General features: G+C 46.1%; 1 protein-coding gene across 2 annotated transcripts in view; it reads right to left on the reverse strand.

The window, feature by feature from the left end:
* Positions 1–15,676, reverse strand: part of CHN2 (chimerin 2) — a 938,196-nt gene that overhangs the window by 689,853 nt on the left and 232,667 nt on the right. For both annotated transcript variants that reach the window (XM_069648929.1, XM_069648930.1), the window contains exon 2: positions 13,752–13,790. In XM_069648929.1, coding sequence (XP_069505030.1) covers positions 13,752–13,790 — 39 coding nt within the window. The remainder of the gene's footprint in view (positions 1–13,751; positions 13,791–15,676) is intronic.

Below are 15,676 nucleotides of genomic sequence, written 5' to 3' on the forward strand. Positions count from 1 at the left end.
GGGGACGTCTGCATAAAAGCAGGGCTTTGGGACTGGATCTTCAGGAAGTCGCCACTGGACCTAAAGAATCCGACGAGGGTAACGCTGAGCCGACCTGCACGACAACACCTCCGGTGAAGCCCTGCGGAATCGTCTCACAATCTCCCGACGACAGAAGAGATCTCCCTGCCGGAGAGTCTCTTTCCCTGGCTGGTGGGAACAACCAGTCTTCTTCTTCTTTGTGCTTTTTGGTCGCCCAGGACGCAGTGGTCGAATTGCCCGTGCAGAGCACCCGGCAACCGGATAGCCACTACTCCTGCACCGTGATCGAAAGGTGGTGCCTTGTGACGAAGCACTCCGCGGCTGGTTTCTTCCCTGGTGGTGCACCGGACATCTTCTCTTCGACGACGAGAGCATCTCTTCTCTTGGCCAAGACCCGTCGTGCATCCACCACCAGGAACAACTGCCCACGTCGGAGCTGCCTTCCACAACAAGATACCGTAACCGCCTGGCTTCCCTTTTCGATCGGTTCGTGTGAGGTATCTGATTCCTCTCCGTTCCGTTGGGTTGCCTCCAAGCTTTATTCACTCTTTGTTCTGAACTGGTTCAACCTGTCGCTAACCAATTTGCTAAACAAGACTTGAGTGCATCATCCGTAGAGACTTTCCAGGACATCGTGCCTTGCCTCTCACCGAGTGGGACTGGCCGCCGAACTGTATGATCTAGTTTGATTAATGCCTTCTTGCCTTGCATTTTTACCCGCTTCAGTACGAACCGTGTTGACTTCATTACCTGCCTTTCTCTTCTCTCCCTTCCTCACTAAATATTCGAGTGTCATCTGGGTTGAGGTATACACCTCTGTCTGAAAATAAGTGGTGCCGTAGAACCTAGAGTTGTCGATATTGTGTTTCGGGGGGGTTGAGCTTTATTCCATCCTGCAGAGTAATTGTATTTTGATTTGTTTGCCGTGGTTTACTTTAGTATTTTTCGTAGACGTTCTGTTATTAATAAATAACTTACTATCTTTATACTAAAGCCTGGTTGCTTGTTCACTCGTTTTGCTGCGAAGAATTACCCTATCTTGTATGCTCCCTATACTGACCAACTTTTCTTGAGAGAAGTCTGACTGCTCAGCCACAGCTACCAATTGAATCTGTGTGGTACAGACTGCTACCAAGTGGGTTCATCGCAACACCTGTAGTCCTAAATCTTTTGCAGTGGTCCCAGAGGGAACTGCACAGGTTTCCGCCTAACAACTAGCACCTGGCGCGGGGGCAGCAACCAAGCAGGTTGCTCGGAACGTGGGTTGAAACAGCCTGCGTTCCGAACTGCCTGATGGCTGCTCCCCCTGCCTTCCATCGCCCCCACATCATCCCTTCCCTTTTTTTTCATTCCCCCCTCATCCCCACCTACCTGATTGCGGCGGCAGCAGTGGATTTGCCGCTGCTGCTTCAGCTCCTGCACCGTTGAGGCCACCATGGAAATGGAAGAGGGGCTCCATATGCAGCTCCATCGTCCATCTCCATGGCCACCAACTTGGGACAGTATTTTGATTGAATGAACAGGACACTGCATGGCCTCCCATTCATTAAATAAAAACACAATGCTCTCAGCACCCCTGGTTACCAGATTGGCACCCGGGACACTAATAGCATTAACACCCGATCTGGCTGGCTGGATTGGGTATTATTGGCCCGGGGTCCCTCGTTAAAAACCCTTGCTCCGCTCGAGCATTTACCTCGAGCCCCAGGCCGATAACACCCGATCCAGCCAGCCGGATCCGGTGGTAACAATGGTTTTATTCTTAAGCATTAAGAGTGATTACCTCTAAAGAATTAAGTCTGTGAAGAAGGTCCTGTTCTGGTGCGTGGCTTCAGTGCACCTGATACCGAGATTGTGGTTACGGATTACCCTGTAAGAACCCCCAACGAGACATCATTAAAATCAAGGGGCATTCTGGAATTCGTATTGTTGGTGATTTTTTGATGATGCAAGGGAGGCGTTAAACTGTTTCTTTTCACTGATTAGCCCTTCAAAGGAAAATTTCCTGTAACTGTAGGGAACAACCATTCTACCACCAGGTGACACTAGTGCACATGAGGTCACATGTAACTCACTGGACAGGACCTCATAATTTGCCCCTACAAAGTTGTGATAATTATTTAATCCTCAGCTCATGGCATTGTGATCATTGTATTCAATAGCCAGTGAAAATTGAATCCAACAAAAATGTAGTCAGTGAAGTAATTGTGGTGAAAATACCTTTGCAGAGAAAACATTGCGAAGGAAAATGTAGCCAAAAAATGCAGATGGAAAGTAGAGAAAAATGCAATGCAGATCTGTTAGAGTGTGCATTAGGGTTAAGGAGGGTGTAGAGAGCTTGTGATAGCCTGGTTTAGCGTTAGGTTAGGATAGAGTTTGCGTGAGGGTAAGTGTTATCGTACGGCTATGGTTAACAGAGTAGGGGTTTCGCTTAGAGTTAAAGAAAGGGAGGTTGGTTAGGGCTGGTGGTGTTCAGTGGGATAGGGGTTTGGATGCATTTGAGGGTTATGGTACAGTAAGAGTTAGGGGAAGGTGGGTTCTAAGGTTAGCATTAGAGCAAGAGTTGGGGCTAAGGTAAGGACCATGGCAATTGCAGAGGGCTGCTGGTGCGTTTGGTGGGTTTGGAGTTAGGTCACTGGTCATTTTCTATTTATTTGGTGTTCTGTACCGCGTCACAGGCAAATAGGATGCTTTGGAGTGCTGAAGCGTTAGGGTTCTGAAAAGCCTAAGGGTTAAGGGTGAAGGATTGTGTAACAAGCGGGCTCGGCCTGGAGTTAATGTAGTAGGGCTCCCTCTAAGGGGCGCCCTTAGAGGAAACTGGGCTTATTCTGCCTACAGTTGAACCAGTAGGTGCTACCGTGCCTAGCGTGGGAGACAAACCAACCAAGGTGGGATCAGAAGGGTTCTCCCCCTAAGAATGTTTTTTTTACATACGAGGTTAAAATGATGGTGAATTGTACAGCACACTGTCTGGTGATACATTAGGTAGAAAGGCACACAGTTTACAATTGGTGTTGTAGGGTAAAACATGAGAAAGTCGATTAGATCCCAAGGCACCAACAATGCACAGCAGTGTTTACATACACATCCTCATAAGCCTTGCTCACTCCATGCCAGGACTCTGTAAGGTTGAAAAACACGCTCACACTGATAGTGCCCAAACACGTCCATTCCAGTGCTCCAATATCTGCCAGTATTCCCACAGAAGCAAATACTCTGGATGCTTTGCCAATGATGCCAGGAACTACACTATAAGAAAACATGTTCATGCTGGCTCTGCCAATGCATGCCCTCTCCCCACGTAAGAACATGCTCCCGTTGGCTTAGCCTTAATGCCATGTCACAGTAAGAAAACATGAGCTCAATGGGTTGAGCCTCCACTGCTGCAATCTGAGGACGATCTGCAGGTTGCAAGTTCAAATCCCAACAAGGCCAACTCAGCCTTTCAGCCTTCTGAGGTCGATACATCACTACCAATTTCAGTTGGATAATCATTTTATATGAATTGTATATGTTCTCTGTACAGTGCTTTGAAAAAAGCGCTTTAAAAATAACATCATTATTACTATGCAAATCCTCTCATATGACACCACTCGTCATCTTGCATTTACCCCTTAATGCCATTGAAACATGTCATGCAACAATAAGAAAACAGTGCCTTGGGGGCTGCACAAATGCCCTCTCCTGTGTCTATGTAAGAACACTTATCATGTTGACTTTGACCTTAAAACCAGTAAATCAATGCCATGCCACAGTACAGAAACATGCCCTCCCCATGGAGAAAAAAAAGCACCAGGCTGGATTTATCCTTAATGAGTGTAGAACATTCAATGCCACAGTAGGACCCAGCCAGCCCCATTGCAGTCTCCTCACCCTACTCCAAGCCTTCCTTCGTATAATTCCACTCAAATTCAAACATGCCAAGCTCTGTGTAAAAAATGTTCATGCTCCAATGCGTGCACCACACACACACACACACAAACACACCTACACACACCCATGCAGTTTCTGTCATCCACATGAGGACCTAGAACATTCACACTGCATTCTCATTCACACGCGCGCCCGCACCCACGTGCTGCATTCTCACTGCATTCATTCACCCTGACACTGCCCCGCTTTGGTTTGCGCCAGCATCAAGCATGGCTGCGCAACCGACTTTCACTATTTCTAGTCATCCGCTGGGAATGCATGTCAGATTGACATTAGGACTGTTCAGATTACTATCGTGTGTGTCCCACACCCACCTCTGGTGTCGGGTGCATAGGTGTGTGCTTGTGTGGGTGGGGACTGCTCTGTGCCTTCGCTTTCTAGGGCTTGTATTGCTAAAAGTAGGCGTGATCATGGGCGGCGCAAGCCCCTTGCTTGGGAAGACAAAATCCCACCCACTTTGAAGCAGACGGTATTACTCCGCTGTGACGCCGCCTCGCACATAGCTGCAGTGAATTTACTTCATTTAACCAATCATTAGCATGACGCAGGGTGAATAGCACCGTGAACTAATGGGGACCAATTGGGAGCAGTCAGTCTGTTGCACTCAGAGGAACCCGAGGGAGAAGGTAGCGCCCTGAGCTTGGAGAGGTGGCACGGCGGCCACTGGACCTCAGCCAGAAGACTTAGAGGGTACCAATGAGTTGCAACTGGGCAAGCTCTTAGGACATACTTGGAGGAAACGTCAAGACTAACCAATGCACTAACAAATCCGCCCTTCTACTGCTCTTCCAACATAACCCGCAATGACTATACACGCTATGGGCAAGACAAATAACACAAACACACACCAACACGTAACTAACAATTTCACTCAACAAAGATCCCAGACACTGGACCTACCCTACAGACAGAACATACCAGTGCATAAAATCTTATATGAAGACAAATGTAAATGTTTGTTTGTTCAAAACCTTAAATCTACGAAAGTTCTTCACTGATTGCTTTGAAATTTTGACACAACATTGCATTCAACTGGGCACGTGTTTTTATATACCTACCATACATAGATGTCACACCTGTGACAGTTAAAAACATGCTTTTTCTGAAAAACAGTGCCATCTGTTGGACGTAAAAGCAACAAACGCTGGCTCAAATACGTGCCGAGGAAGCAGCAGAGTAACGTGCAGCCAGACTTTAGGATGCACGGTTGCGAGCATAGCGATCGCATTCTGCAGTTTCAGATCTACTTCGAACGTGACAGGCTGAGAGTGGCTGAGCAGATCAGTGTCAAACACGACTCCGTGCTCAGCAATCACGCGATTATGATCGCCTTGCATTCCGGTACAACCCAGCTGATGATTATACTTTGAGCCGACATGTTCTCATCGGCACCATGACTGAAGTGTGTCCTTATTGGAAGGCTCTGAAATTTGATGGAGAAACGAAAGGAATGTGTTGCGCGGCTGGGAAAATTAAACTGCCTACACTTGGAGAACCGCCAGAGCCCATAAAAACTACCCACAAGCATTGCGAAATTAAACATATTACAAACCTGAGCTTTCTCTTTTCTTTCTTTTCCATTTAACCAGACTGAGCCCCAGCAACACGTGGCCAGTGACAGCTAGTTCATAATAAAACATCAGCCAAACCACACACAAAATGCACTAAAACACACAGCAACATAACTTTCTCATGCATACAGCAAACAACCATGACACTGGAAACCCCTTACGGATACAACAAACCAGTGTGCACGATTATACCACCACCCTAATCACACAGGATCCACACAGCCAGCATAAACACCAGTACATGACCGAGGCACTGACTCTTACCCTCATGGTCACAACATGCCAGGCCACAAAACCAACTCACATTCAAGACACATCTGCAGAGCTATTTTTTCTCTTTGCATTGAAGTGGTTACTCGTGGCTACCACTTTTAGTTTGGGCTAATAGGTTTCACTTGCAACTCCTATAAGCCACAACTATTACATTAGAGTACAGACAGGGAGGAATGGCATATGAGGCGTGACACACAACCTGTAGGTGTTGTTTCGTTGTGTGACTGCGCATTCCCACCCAGTTCCTGCCCTCCCTACTAAAAACACCTCCTCATGGAAATGCTGAGCTCACTCTAATCAAGCATTACCATCAAACATTTAGCTCTAAGTGCCTGCAAAGCAGTCTTCTAATAGTTAATGACTTAAGTGGAGTTGTAAACCTGCTACTGGTGTAATAAGAATGTCTTACAAGGTCTTCCTCCAGCCACTCGATTTATTAACTGTATGTCTGTTCTGCACAGAAGTCCTGTTAAAAACAAGCATTGGCAAATCCAACAGTTTTGGCTTGTGTGTAAGTATTAGGCATTTGCAAGGCACTGCTATTAGAGGGCCCGGTACTCACGCCATTTTGCATCTGCTACCATCAGTGGGTAGTTAGTACCACTAAGACTGTGCCCGGCAAGTGCCTTTACCATGCCTACAAAAACTGTTGTCATTGCCAGTGCTTGTTTTACCTGCAGACTCACTTTCTTAATGAAGCAATACACATAGTCAAACAGCTTTCGTGTACAGAGGCAGCCACTTATACTGTCTTATTGTTTCTATCGGTGGCACAGCCTGGACATGCACAGCAGTGGTATTCTGCCCTTGAATAGCAATCTTGCATGTTTGGGGGAGGGGTTTGGGTCAAGCATGTGCTTTCCCAGGGCAAGCCAATATCAGCGCATCAGCTAGATTGCAAGGTCGCCTCATGTACAGAGCAAATGCCATTCACAGGGCAAGAGCAGGTAAAATTGCACATTCAAATTGTTTCCCCCACTTAGCATGTGCTGTAGTCTTTTTTAGTTTTGGCTATTAGAGGGTGCTTGTAAGCCAAAACTATTGCATAGTAATACAGCTCGGAGGTAAATGGGAATGGGGAGGGTTGCTTGGTTATTTATCCACCCATGGCCATGCTAATCCCACCCAGGTCCTGCCCCCTGCCCATCCAAAACTCATCCTCCTGGGATCTCTTTGAGGTCGCTTTATCAAGCAGTAACATCACACTCTGTGCTCGAAGGGCCCGGCAGGGTTATTTCAAAGGAGTCTGCTAAGAGGTAATGGCTAAATTAGAGCTGTAAATGTGCTACTGGTGTAGTAACCATGTCTTGAACACGTGCGCCTTCAGCCACTTGATTTAGAAGCAGTATGTGTGTCTTTGCAAATGACAGATTTTGTTCAGGGCCATTTCTTGGCTTCCAGCCAGTGTAAAATGGCCGCTGGAAGCGAGTGGAGCATGTGCCTAGCTATGTGCAAGGAGGGTGGACTGTTGTGACGTTGCTGTGGTGTAGAACAAGGGTGGAAATGCTCTGAACATGGCTGGGGCAAGATGGCGTAATGTTGTTGAATTTCAGTCCTTCATTTACCTAAATTGTTTTGGATAGCATGTGAACTGAGCATGCTGTAATGTTGTAAACATATTACTTTTCTTGGGAACATAAAGTAAAATCTTTAAAAAGGGAGGCGCCCGAATTATTGATCTAGAGAAATTAGGTTGCAATCCATGTGGAGAACACACCATAAACAACATGTACTTTGGTTATTTATACCAGATCGTTGATTAGATCTGAGAATCAAAAGATTGCCCCGTGATGAATCCTGAGTGCTGGGGTCACAGGTGGTTGACAGTCACAGCTGCCCCCTATTTATAGGACCCCTAAATCACGGGAGTGTGCTGGGCGGGCATTGGCATTGCTCATTAGAAGCTTGAATGATTGCAATAATCCCAGGAGTGTGCTTGGATTTCAAAATATATCTGATCAAGTCAGGTACTCCCACCAAGCCCACAATTGATCTACTCATCTGTTGGTTCTATAGCGGGTTTCCGCTGCTGGTAATCTTTGGTATTAATGCAAAACCAAAAGGTGACGGCTGGAAGGTTTTGAATTAATCTTAACCACTGGCACAGCTCTGAGCAACCCTCCAGACCATCGTTTTTCAGCCTGCCAAGCCATTGCAGAAGGGGAAAGATCATTTGTAAATCAGGCTTGGTCGCACCCTCAAAAAGGGCAGTGCAGCCCAAACTGCTAGATCACATCCCTTCTACATGACTCCACAAGCATCTCCAGACATGTTTGCCTGGGATTACCTGTGTTTCTGTGCAGAGGGCACCTGGTCTAGCATTTCGGACTGGGCTGCTCCCATTGGTGCCAGTAACAGACTTATTTGCAAATGACTGGACCCCTTTTACAATGCCGCAGACAGGCTAAAACACGGTGATGTGGAAGTTGCCCAGAGCAATGCCACCGGTTCAGAATTATTCAAAACCTTCCACCCATCATTTTTCATCAATAGTTGGTCTCCATATGTGAGAGAGGGTATGCCCAGATGTGGGTCCCATACTCTCTGCGCCATAGGGAACCTAGCTGGGCCTCACTGAGCAGGCTCACACTGCCAAATCATGTCTGGGGTTGCTTGTGGTTCTGTCCAGAGTGGACCTGGTGCCATTTGGTGTCATGCCATGCCTCAGCGGCTAAGAGGGAGCCAGGGCCTGCCTCTTAGCACTCTGGGAAGGGAATTGTGCCTGCCATTCCTGCTTAAGTCCTCAGTTTAGCAGTAAGCTTTAGGGTTAGAGGCAAATGTATGGATTAGGGTGAGGCAGAGGAAAACCAACTGCTTCCCTGGGAGCTGTATGCCAAGGCTTGTACCATCTCTCTCTCTATCTCTCTCTGCACCCCACTCGCTGTCCAACCCCGATTCCACTCATGGTCACCCACTGATGTTTTGCATACCCAGCTTCTCAGGATTTCCCAATGTCCGAAGACCAGTTCACCCTGTAGCCAGGGCACACCTGACGCCAATACCTGTACCCTTCTACTTCTGCCTTCGCCTTCTCAGACTATCCCGCCACATTACTCTCCTGCCCTCGTGTTACCCCTTTTTGTTTGGAAGCAGCCTTAGGATAGTGAGTGCTATGCAGGAAACTAACATAGCATAACTGTATTCTATTTATTGTCAATCAAATGACTTTCTACATTTACTAATAACACTGTTTTTGCTTTCTATATTACACTGATAGCATTAAATACTTTATAATGTAGTGCAGTTTGATGACTAACATACACATGTAAACAGCGTTTAACAAGCCAACTCAAATCAATCTTCACATAGACATACTAACAACATGTACACACACACTAATACCCTGTAATGGGGAGAATAAATAGCATAAAAAGGAATGTGCAAAATGACACCAGCAGTACCAACTTAGCTAACATCTCTTGCAACAGAGGTTCTAACATCAAAGCACATTAACCACAATGGCAAGGAGTCTCGCGACCACGTTCCAAATCCTAAAGAGTGCTAAATGGACCAACTGTGTGGGGCATTTTAGGCAATATGCCCAGAACTCATTTGATTGAATGGAATCAAAATCGTAGACCATATTCTCGCAAGTACACATATACACCGTGCTCAGCGTAGGACACTCAGTAAATAGATGTTTAGATGTGTCTGTAGACACCTGCATATGCGACACACTCGTTGGTCCAGTGCAAGGTTCATTTGAGCACCCAAAACTGATCATATGGGCAACTGGTTAATACGCAAACATAACATCAATCCTTGCACTTCTGGCCTAGGGCTCAATGTGATGCACAGTTGAGGTGTGTTGTACCTGTGGGAAGCCCCAGCTGTGCATTTTAGACTTTTTAATGTGGAGATGTGTTCATAGTTTTTATTCCAGTCGGCAAGCTCACATTTGGTTTTGATTGAAGCATTCAGGGGCAAGTACCCCCCACTGCTATCCCAATGTGGGTATTATTGGTGGGTAAGAGGTTGTTCATTACCAGATCATCATATGAGTCACACTTGACCAGTTTACAACATCCACAGTTGGCACCCGGGATGTGCAGGATCGGACAGAGCGGCAACATCTTGGCCTTAAGGTATAACTCCACTATTTTCCTTTCCACCTTGGCAGCCAGTGATATCAGACCCAAATCCAATCGCAGGGTTTCCACAGGGACTGAGGGTCTAAGCTTCAGCAGCTTCCTCCAAAATGTGCCCTCTATCTTATTTAACCATCTTACAACTTTCATTCTTAATGCATCGAAATCATATAAAATTGCCGGACAGAAACATTTTTAGTAGAGTCTTAGTATCCCTTGCGGGGAAAAACCTGCCGTCTGATATACGAAACGACTGAACAAGTGAGCCAACAGCACAGCCTTCCTCTTTTTGATGGAAACAATATGGGGATAGCTGTTGTCCGCACTCATCTCCAGCCCAAGATAGGGGTAATGTTCAACAAACTCAATATCCCCCAGGCTGGTAGCAACTTTCACTCTATTCATTTTCTTCCCTTGGACTTGGCAAAGTTCACCACTAGATCATTCTCCCTGGCATACACTGTCAAGTCCTCCAACATGGTTTGACATCCAGATAGGGTGTGGTCGAAGATAACAAGATCATCGGCGTATAACATACCAGGGATCTTAATCCCTCCAATCCCAGTAGGACTGTTGGAGCTCTCCAACATTCTTTTCAGAAGAGCTTAAACAGCAGAGGAGCCAGGACACAACCTTTTCTGACTCCCCTGCTGAGTACCACTGGGGCAGTCACTCCCCCATTGTTATCAAAACCCACTCTAGCACTCATATTATCATGCAACTTCCTGATCAACGTCAACCCGGACAGCACAGTAACCTCAGCTTTTTCTAGAGTTTATCTCTGTTTACTGAGTCAAAGGCCGACTGGAAGTCAATGAAAGCCACATAAAGCACCGGGGCATCCCTCTGTGAAGCCTCCCAAATCGGCCGATCAAGCATGCAGATGTTAGGGACAGTGGAGGAGCCTGTCTGAAAGCCTGTCTGTAGGTCATGCAAGATGTTTTCAGATTTGACCCAATCGTGAAGTTCCTTCAATATCAGGCCCAAGAACAACTTGCCCTTCACGTCCAACATGGACAACAGTCTGTCATTTTATGGCTTGCTCCTGTCACCCTTCTTATAGACACGAACAAGCACAGACTGCCTTAAAGTGGACGGAATGGTTTGTTCATCACACACTCCATCAAACAATGCTTTCAGGGAGTCCACTCCATCAAACAATGCTTTCAGGGAGTCCACACAGCAGGGTCCCTTTTAAGGACCAAGTTTTATAACTAATTTGGCCCTGGTGTCCTAGATGATTTAAGAGATGTAATGGCCACCAATAAGGAGTTACCTGATGTATCTATCAATCAGCCAACGGTCACTTGACACTAGATCACCAGGGGTCAAAATAGATGGATCCTGCTTTTGGTTTCCACCAATGTGTTTCGACCAGGTTACCTCACTAATGGGATTTAGAATACACTGCTCTCTGGGTCCTTAAGCCACGTATAATAGCTGCCAAATATTTCTTGAGTTGTGACTATTCAGGGCACCTATCAATCACTGCCATTGTGTTTTTAACACAGACTTTTTCCAGTCATGTACCCACCTACGTTTGCTGTTATTAATCACACTTATTCTGTGCTGAACTCCGAAGCCTGTACAAGCCCCACATCTCAGTTCATGCAGTTCTCTGCGCAAGACACGCTTGGCATTTTGAACTTGAACATTGAAGAGGATGCTGTGCACCTTGCCTACCAACATAGGCCGAGTTGCGTTAGAGGACGCTATCTCCCTCATGGATACACTTATCCATCCTTCCATCTCATCCACACTTATTTAAGCAATATGCCCTGAGCGAAGGGGTCATTACCGAGTTAGGTAATGCCCCCGCCTCAAGGGGCATATTGATATTAGTACCCCGGCTCCCAAGATCTGCGAGATCGGGGTACTAAAAGCAGTTTTTTCTGTCCCGGAACGCTGCAGCATTTCGTAACAGAAGAAAAATGACTGAGAAAATGGCCGCTGGGGAAGGGAAAACAGAGTCTGTTTTCCCTTTCCATGGCGGCCACCGGGAGCGGACGTGCTGGGAACAATTCTGGTCCCAGCGCATCCGCTCCTGAAAAAATAAAGAGAAGAAGGTAAGTGGGATTGGGAGGGTGAGAGGGAGGACAATGGGAGGGAGGGAAAAAAAAGAAAAAAAAATGTACCTGGGTCCCCGGCGGGGGACGATGGAAGCCTCCAGCTGTGTGGAAGCTCAGAGCAGGGATGGCCCCGCTTCGTGTCTCCACACGGCTGGAGGCTGCTATTGTCCCCCGCCAGGGACAAAGCAGGCAGAAGGTAAGTGGGGTTGGGAGGGAGTGCGTGGAGGTGAGAGGAAAGGGAATTAAAAAAAACATACCTGAGTCCCCGGCGGGGGGCTATGGCAGCTTCTCAGCCGTGTGGAGGCTCAGAGTGGGGATAGACACGCTTCAAGGCTTCACATTGGATGAGGGACTGCCACACCCCCCCTCCAGGAACAATGGGCGTGAAATCCGAGGGATTTCCGGTCGGGTAACGACCCAGCGAGAGCCAATCAGAATGTGTGTTACATTCTGCTTGGCTCTCGCCGGGCACTAATGAGGAATATAAAAGCCAGCTGACCCTTCCCAAGTTGTTTACTCAGTGCAATGCCCTCTCAATATTCACACAGGACCACCGATTACAGTTCCCAGAATGACTTGGGACAATGTCCTTGATTGCACATCGCCCGACATCTTGGACAGGGCAAGAGAGAATTAAACTCAGTTAGGCGTGGTCCCCTTTTTTGTCAGTGCTAGATATATCGGGGGAATGGAATGGATAATCCAAAGTGGCCCATTTATGTCCACTTCGCCATGTCCCCTTCCCTGGTGCATCTCCTCTTACTCTTCCATTCAACACCACCAATTCCCATTCTCTCAGGGATTCCACCCATGTGCTCCCCCGCACATTCCTCCTCTGTTGCAACAGGAAGACTGTGGGTACACATTAGCAAATTGAGGACAGGGCTCATTATCGTGACACTGAGAATTCAAGTCGCCACCCATAAGTATTGACTGGTTTCCTCCATTGCTTCCCCAACCCACATATATGTCATCTATCAATTCACAGATGTCGTCCGTGTGATCACCTCCAGACGGGACATATATCGTTATCAGAAGTAAGCCCTTGCTATCGTGCTGGGTATTTAATTTAACTTTGACAGCCATAGCTTTATCTTCTGTGGAGTTTGTACTGAGCATTTGTGAACCCATAGAGGGCCGCACTCCTATTATTAGACCCCTGAGGGTCTCCTCAATTCACCTTTCTTAGCCATTACTTGGTGCAACACAAATTCTTCCAAATACACTTTGTCCGTCAGCCAAGTCTCTTGGCACATGAACATGTTGTGATCCATTAAAATAGGTAAGGACCCCTCCTCAGTAAACACGTGTGTAAAACCTGTAGTGTTCCAGCACAGCAACCTTGAACCTCATTTGGCAGCAGAACATTGCTGTTGGAGAAAACTCTTCAGCCATTCCCACCCCTGCACATTACCCATGCGTGCAGGGAGCGGAGTTGTCTCGGCATAAGCATAAACCAGGGGTCTGCAAACTTTGGCTCTCCAGATGTTTTGGACTAGAACTCCCATCAGCCCTTGCCAGCATAGACCATGATGGGGGATCATGGGGATTGTAGTCCAAAACATCTGAAGAGCGAAAGGTTGCTGATCCCTAGCCTAAACGATTCTCCCCTTCCTTATGCTACCACCCCAGTATCGGCCCTCTTTGCTTATCCCACCACGCTTATATAAAAGCAGCTAACATTGCATGTCATCACCCTATAATGCCTAACCCCCTTCTGCTTCCCAGTTTCAGTATACAACCGTTTTGGCTTCCGCCCAACCCCAATCGACCCTTCTGATGCTGATTATACTCACGGTAGGATTTCCAGACTGGGGGCTGGTAATCTTCTGCATCTGGAACAAGAGACAGAAACAGGAGCATGAGATTGCAGCCCAGAGAGGACATGTCACTGACACTGTTATAATCACCCATCACACACCAGCCTTCTCACCCCAGGGACTGACTGCATCCTATCAAGCACACACCTAATGCCAGCCGACCAATGGAGACGTTGGGGGGAAATCTATATTTTCATATTGCTGATAAATTAATAAATACATTCTTACAAGAAAAAGTTCAAGGTGAAATACACAACATATCACAAAATATGGTCTGAAGAGTTACATTTATCCATACATGCACAAACGTCACCCTTTTTAACAGTATCTGTATTTGGTCTGTATATTAAACCTTTGAAGTAATGCTCCATTTAAATCTCTTATATAGGTTTGAATGCATTCAATAGCAATGTCAGTTTGTCTCAGGCTATAAATAACCGCAGCTGACACCCCTTCAGAGCTGCATAATTAGACCCCTATAATCAATTATTAATGTAATCAGGGCTTTTATCAGTCAAGTCATATATGATGTTATGTCTGATATCATCAGTTTTGCCATCAGTGATGGAGGAATCGTCTTAATGGACAGAAGAGATTACATTGATGATTGCATGAGGCAGCTGGGTGATGAGACATGCTAGCTTAAAGTAGACTCTGACACACCCGACAGATTGAAAGGACAAATTAAAGCTAAAGTTAAAAAATGGATCTGTAAGCAAGAGACAACCTTTCCAATAAATGAAAAACCTTGGATCCGTCAGTTTACATTCTCCTGAAAATTCACAAATGCTTAGAAAAACCACCAGGTAGACCTCAGGTATAAACTCAGTCCTAGAGCCGCATTTCAAATTTGCAGATGTATACTCAGATGTATATCTAAGGCCCCTTGTTACACATATACAAGACACTACGGCAGTGATTCACCTGGTGCAGGGATTAGAATTTTCTACCACCAAATAAAGATTAGTGAACTTTGGTCATTGTCTCACTGTACACCATTGTACCGCAGGCACATACCTTGCTGGTGCTGGAGGAATTGCTATGCCTGAAACATACTCGGAATGGAACACTAAACTCTTTTGTATTGTGGTGTGCCGAAATGACATTGACTGAGAACTATTTCATGTTTTTGAAAAATGTCTACCGCCAAATACACGGTATCGCAATGGGAGCCAAAGTGGCTCCCAGTGCGAGGAATCTCTATGTGGAAATGCTAGAAGAAACCAAAATGTATTCTGACAGCAACCCATTCAAGAACAATATCAAAGTCTGGAAATGATATATTGACGACATTCAACTGATATGGTCAGGGAATAATGAGAATGAAATTATCGACTTTGTCACATGGGTGAGTAACCAAGGCAGATTTCTACAATTTACCATAACTAGCGATAAATCAAAGCTCAATTTCTTGGATATAACCATCTATGCAGCATTAGGCAAAAATATATTGGAAGTTAGACCATAGCATAAAAAGACTGATAAATGTTCTCTGCTCAAAATGTATAGTTTCCACCCATGACACACAGAATCTACCTTTGGAGCAACTCCTTTGATTTAGGCAGAATAGCACTACACAATCAGATTATGAATCTGAGGCAGCAGCGTTGAAGAAGAAGCTCACTGGACCCTAGTAAAGAAATCCCGAAAAAGGGCAAGTAACAATAACAGACCTGCAATTTTGGAATATGCTGGGAATAAAACAAAGAACAAAGACAAGCTTGTATTCGTTGGTACATATTCAGATCGCTCTAACACAATTGCCAAAACTATCGCCAAAAATGGGAAAATTCTACAAGATAGAGAATCCCTGATGGCACCACCAATTAAGGCTTCCACCCTCACCACTCTATAGAAACTGCTCTCACATCTGTCCTCAACTCTCTCCTCTCTGCCTGCTA

Source organism: Ambystoma mexicanum, chromosome 2q (genome assembly GCF_040938575.1).
Source record: "Ambystoma mexicanum isolate Mex_15411 chromosome 2q, UKY_AmexF1_1, whole genome shotgun sequence".
In the NCBI taxonomy this organism is placed as follows: Eukaryota; Metazoa; Chordata; class Amphibia; order Caudata; family Ambystomatidae; genus Ambystoma; species Ambystoma mexicanum.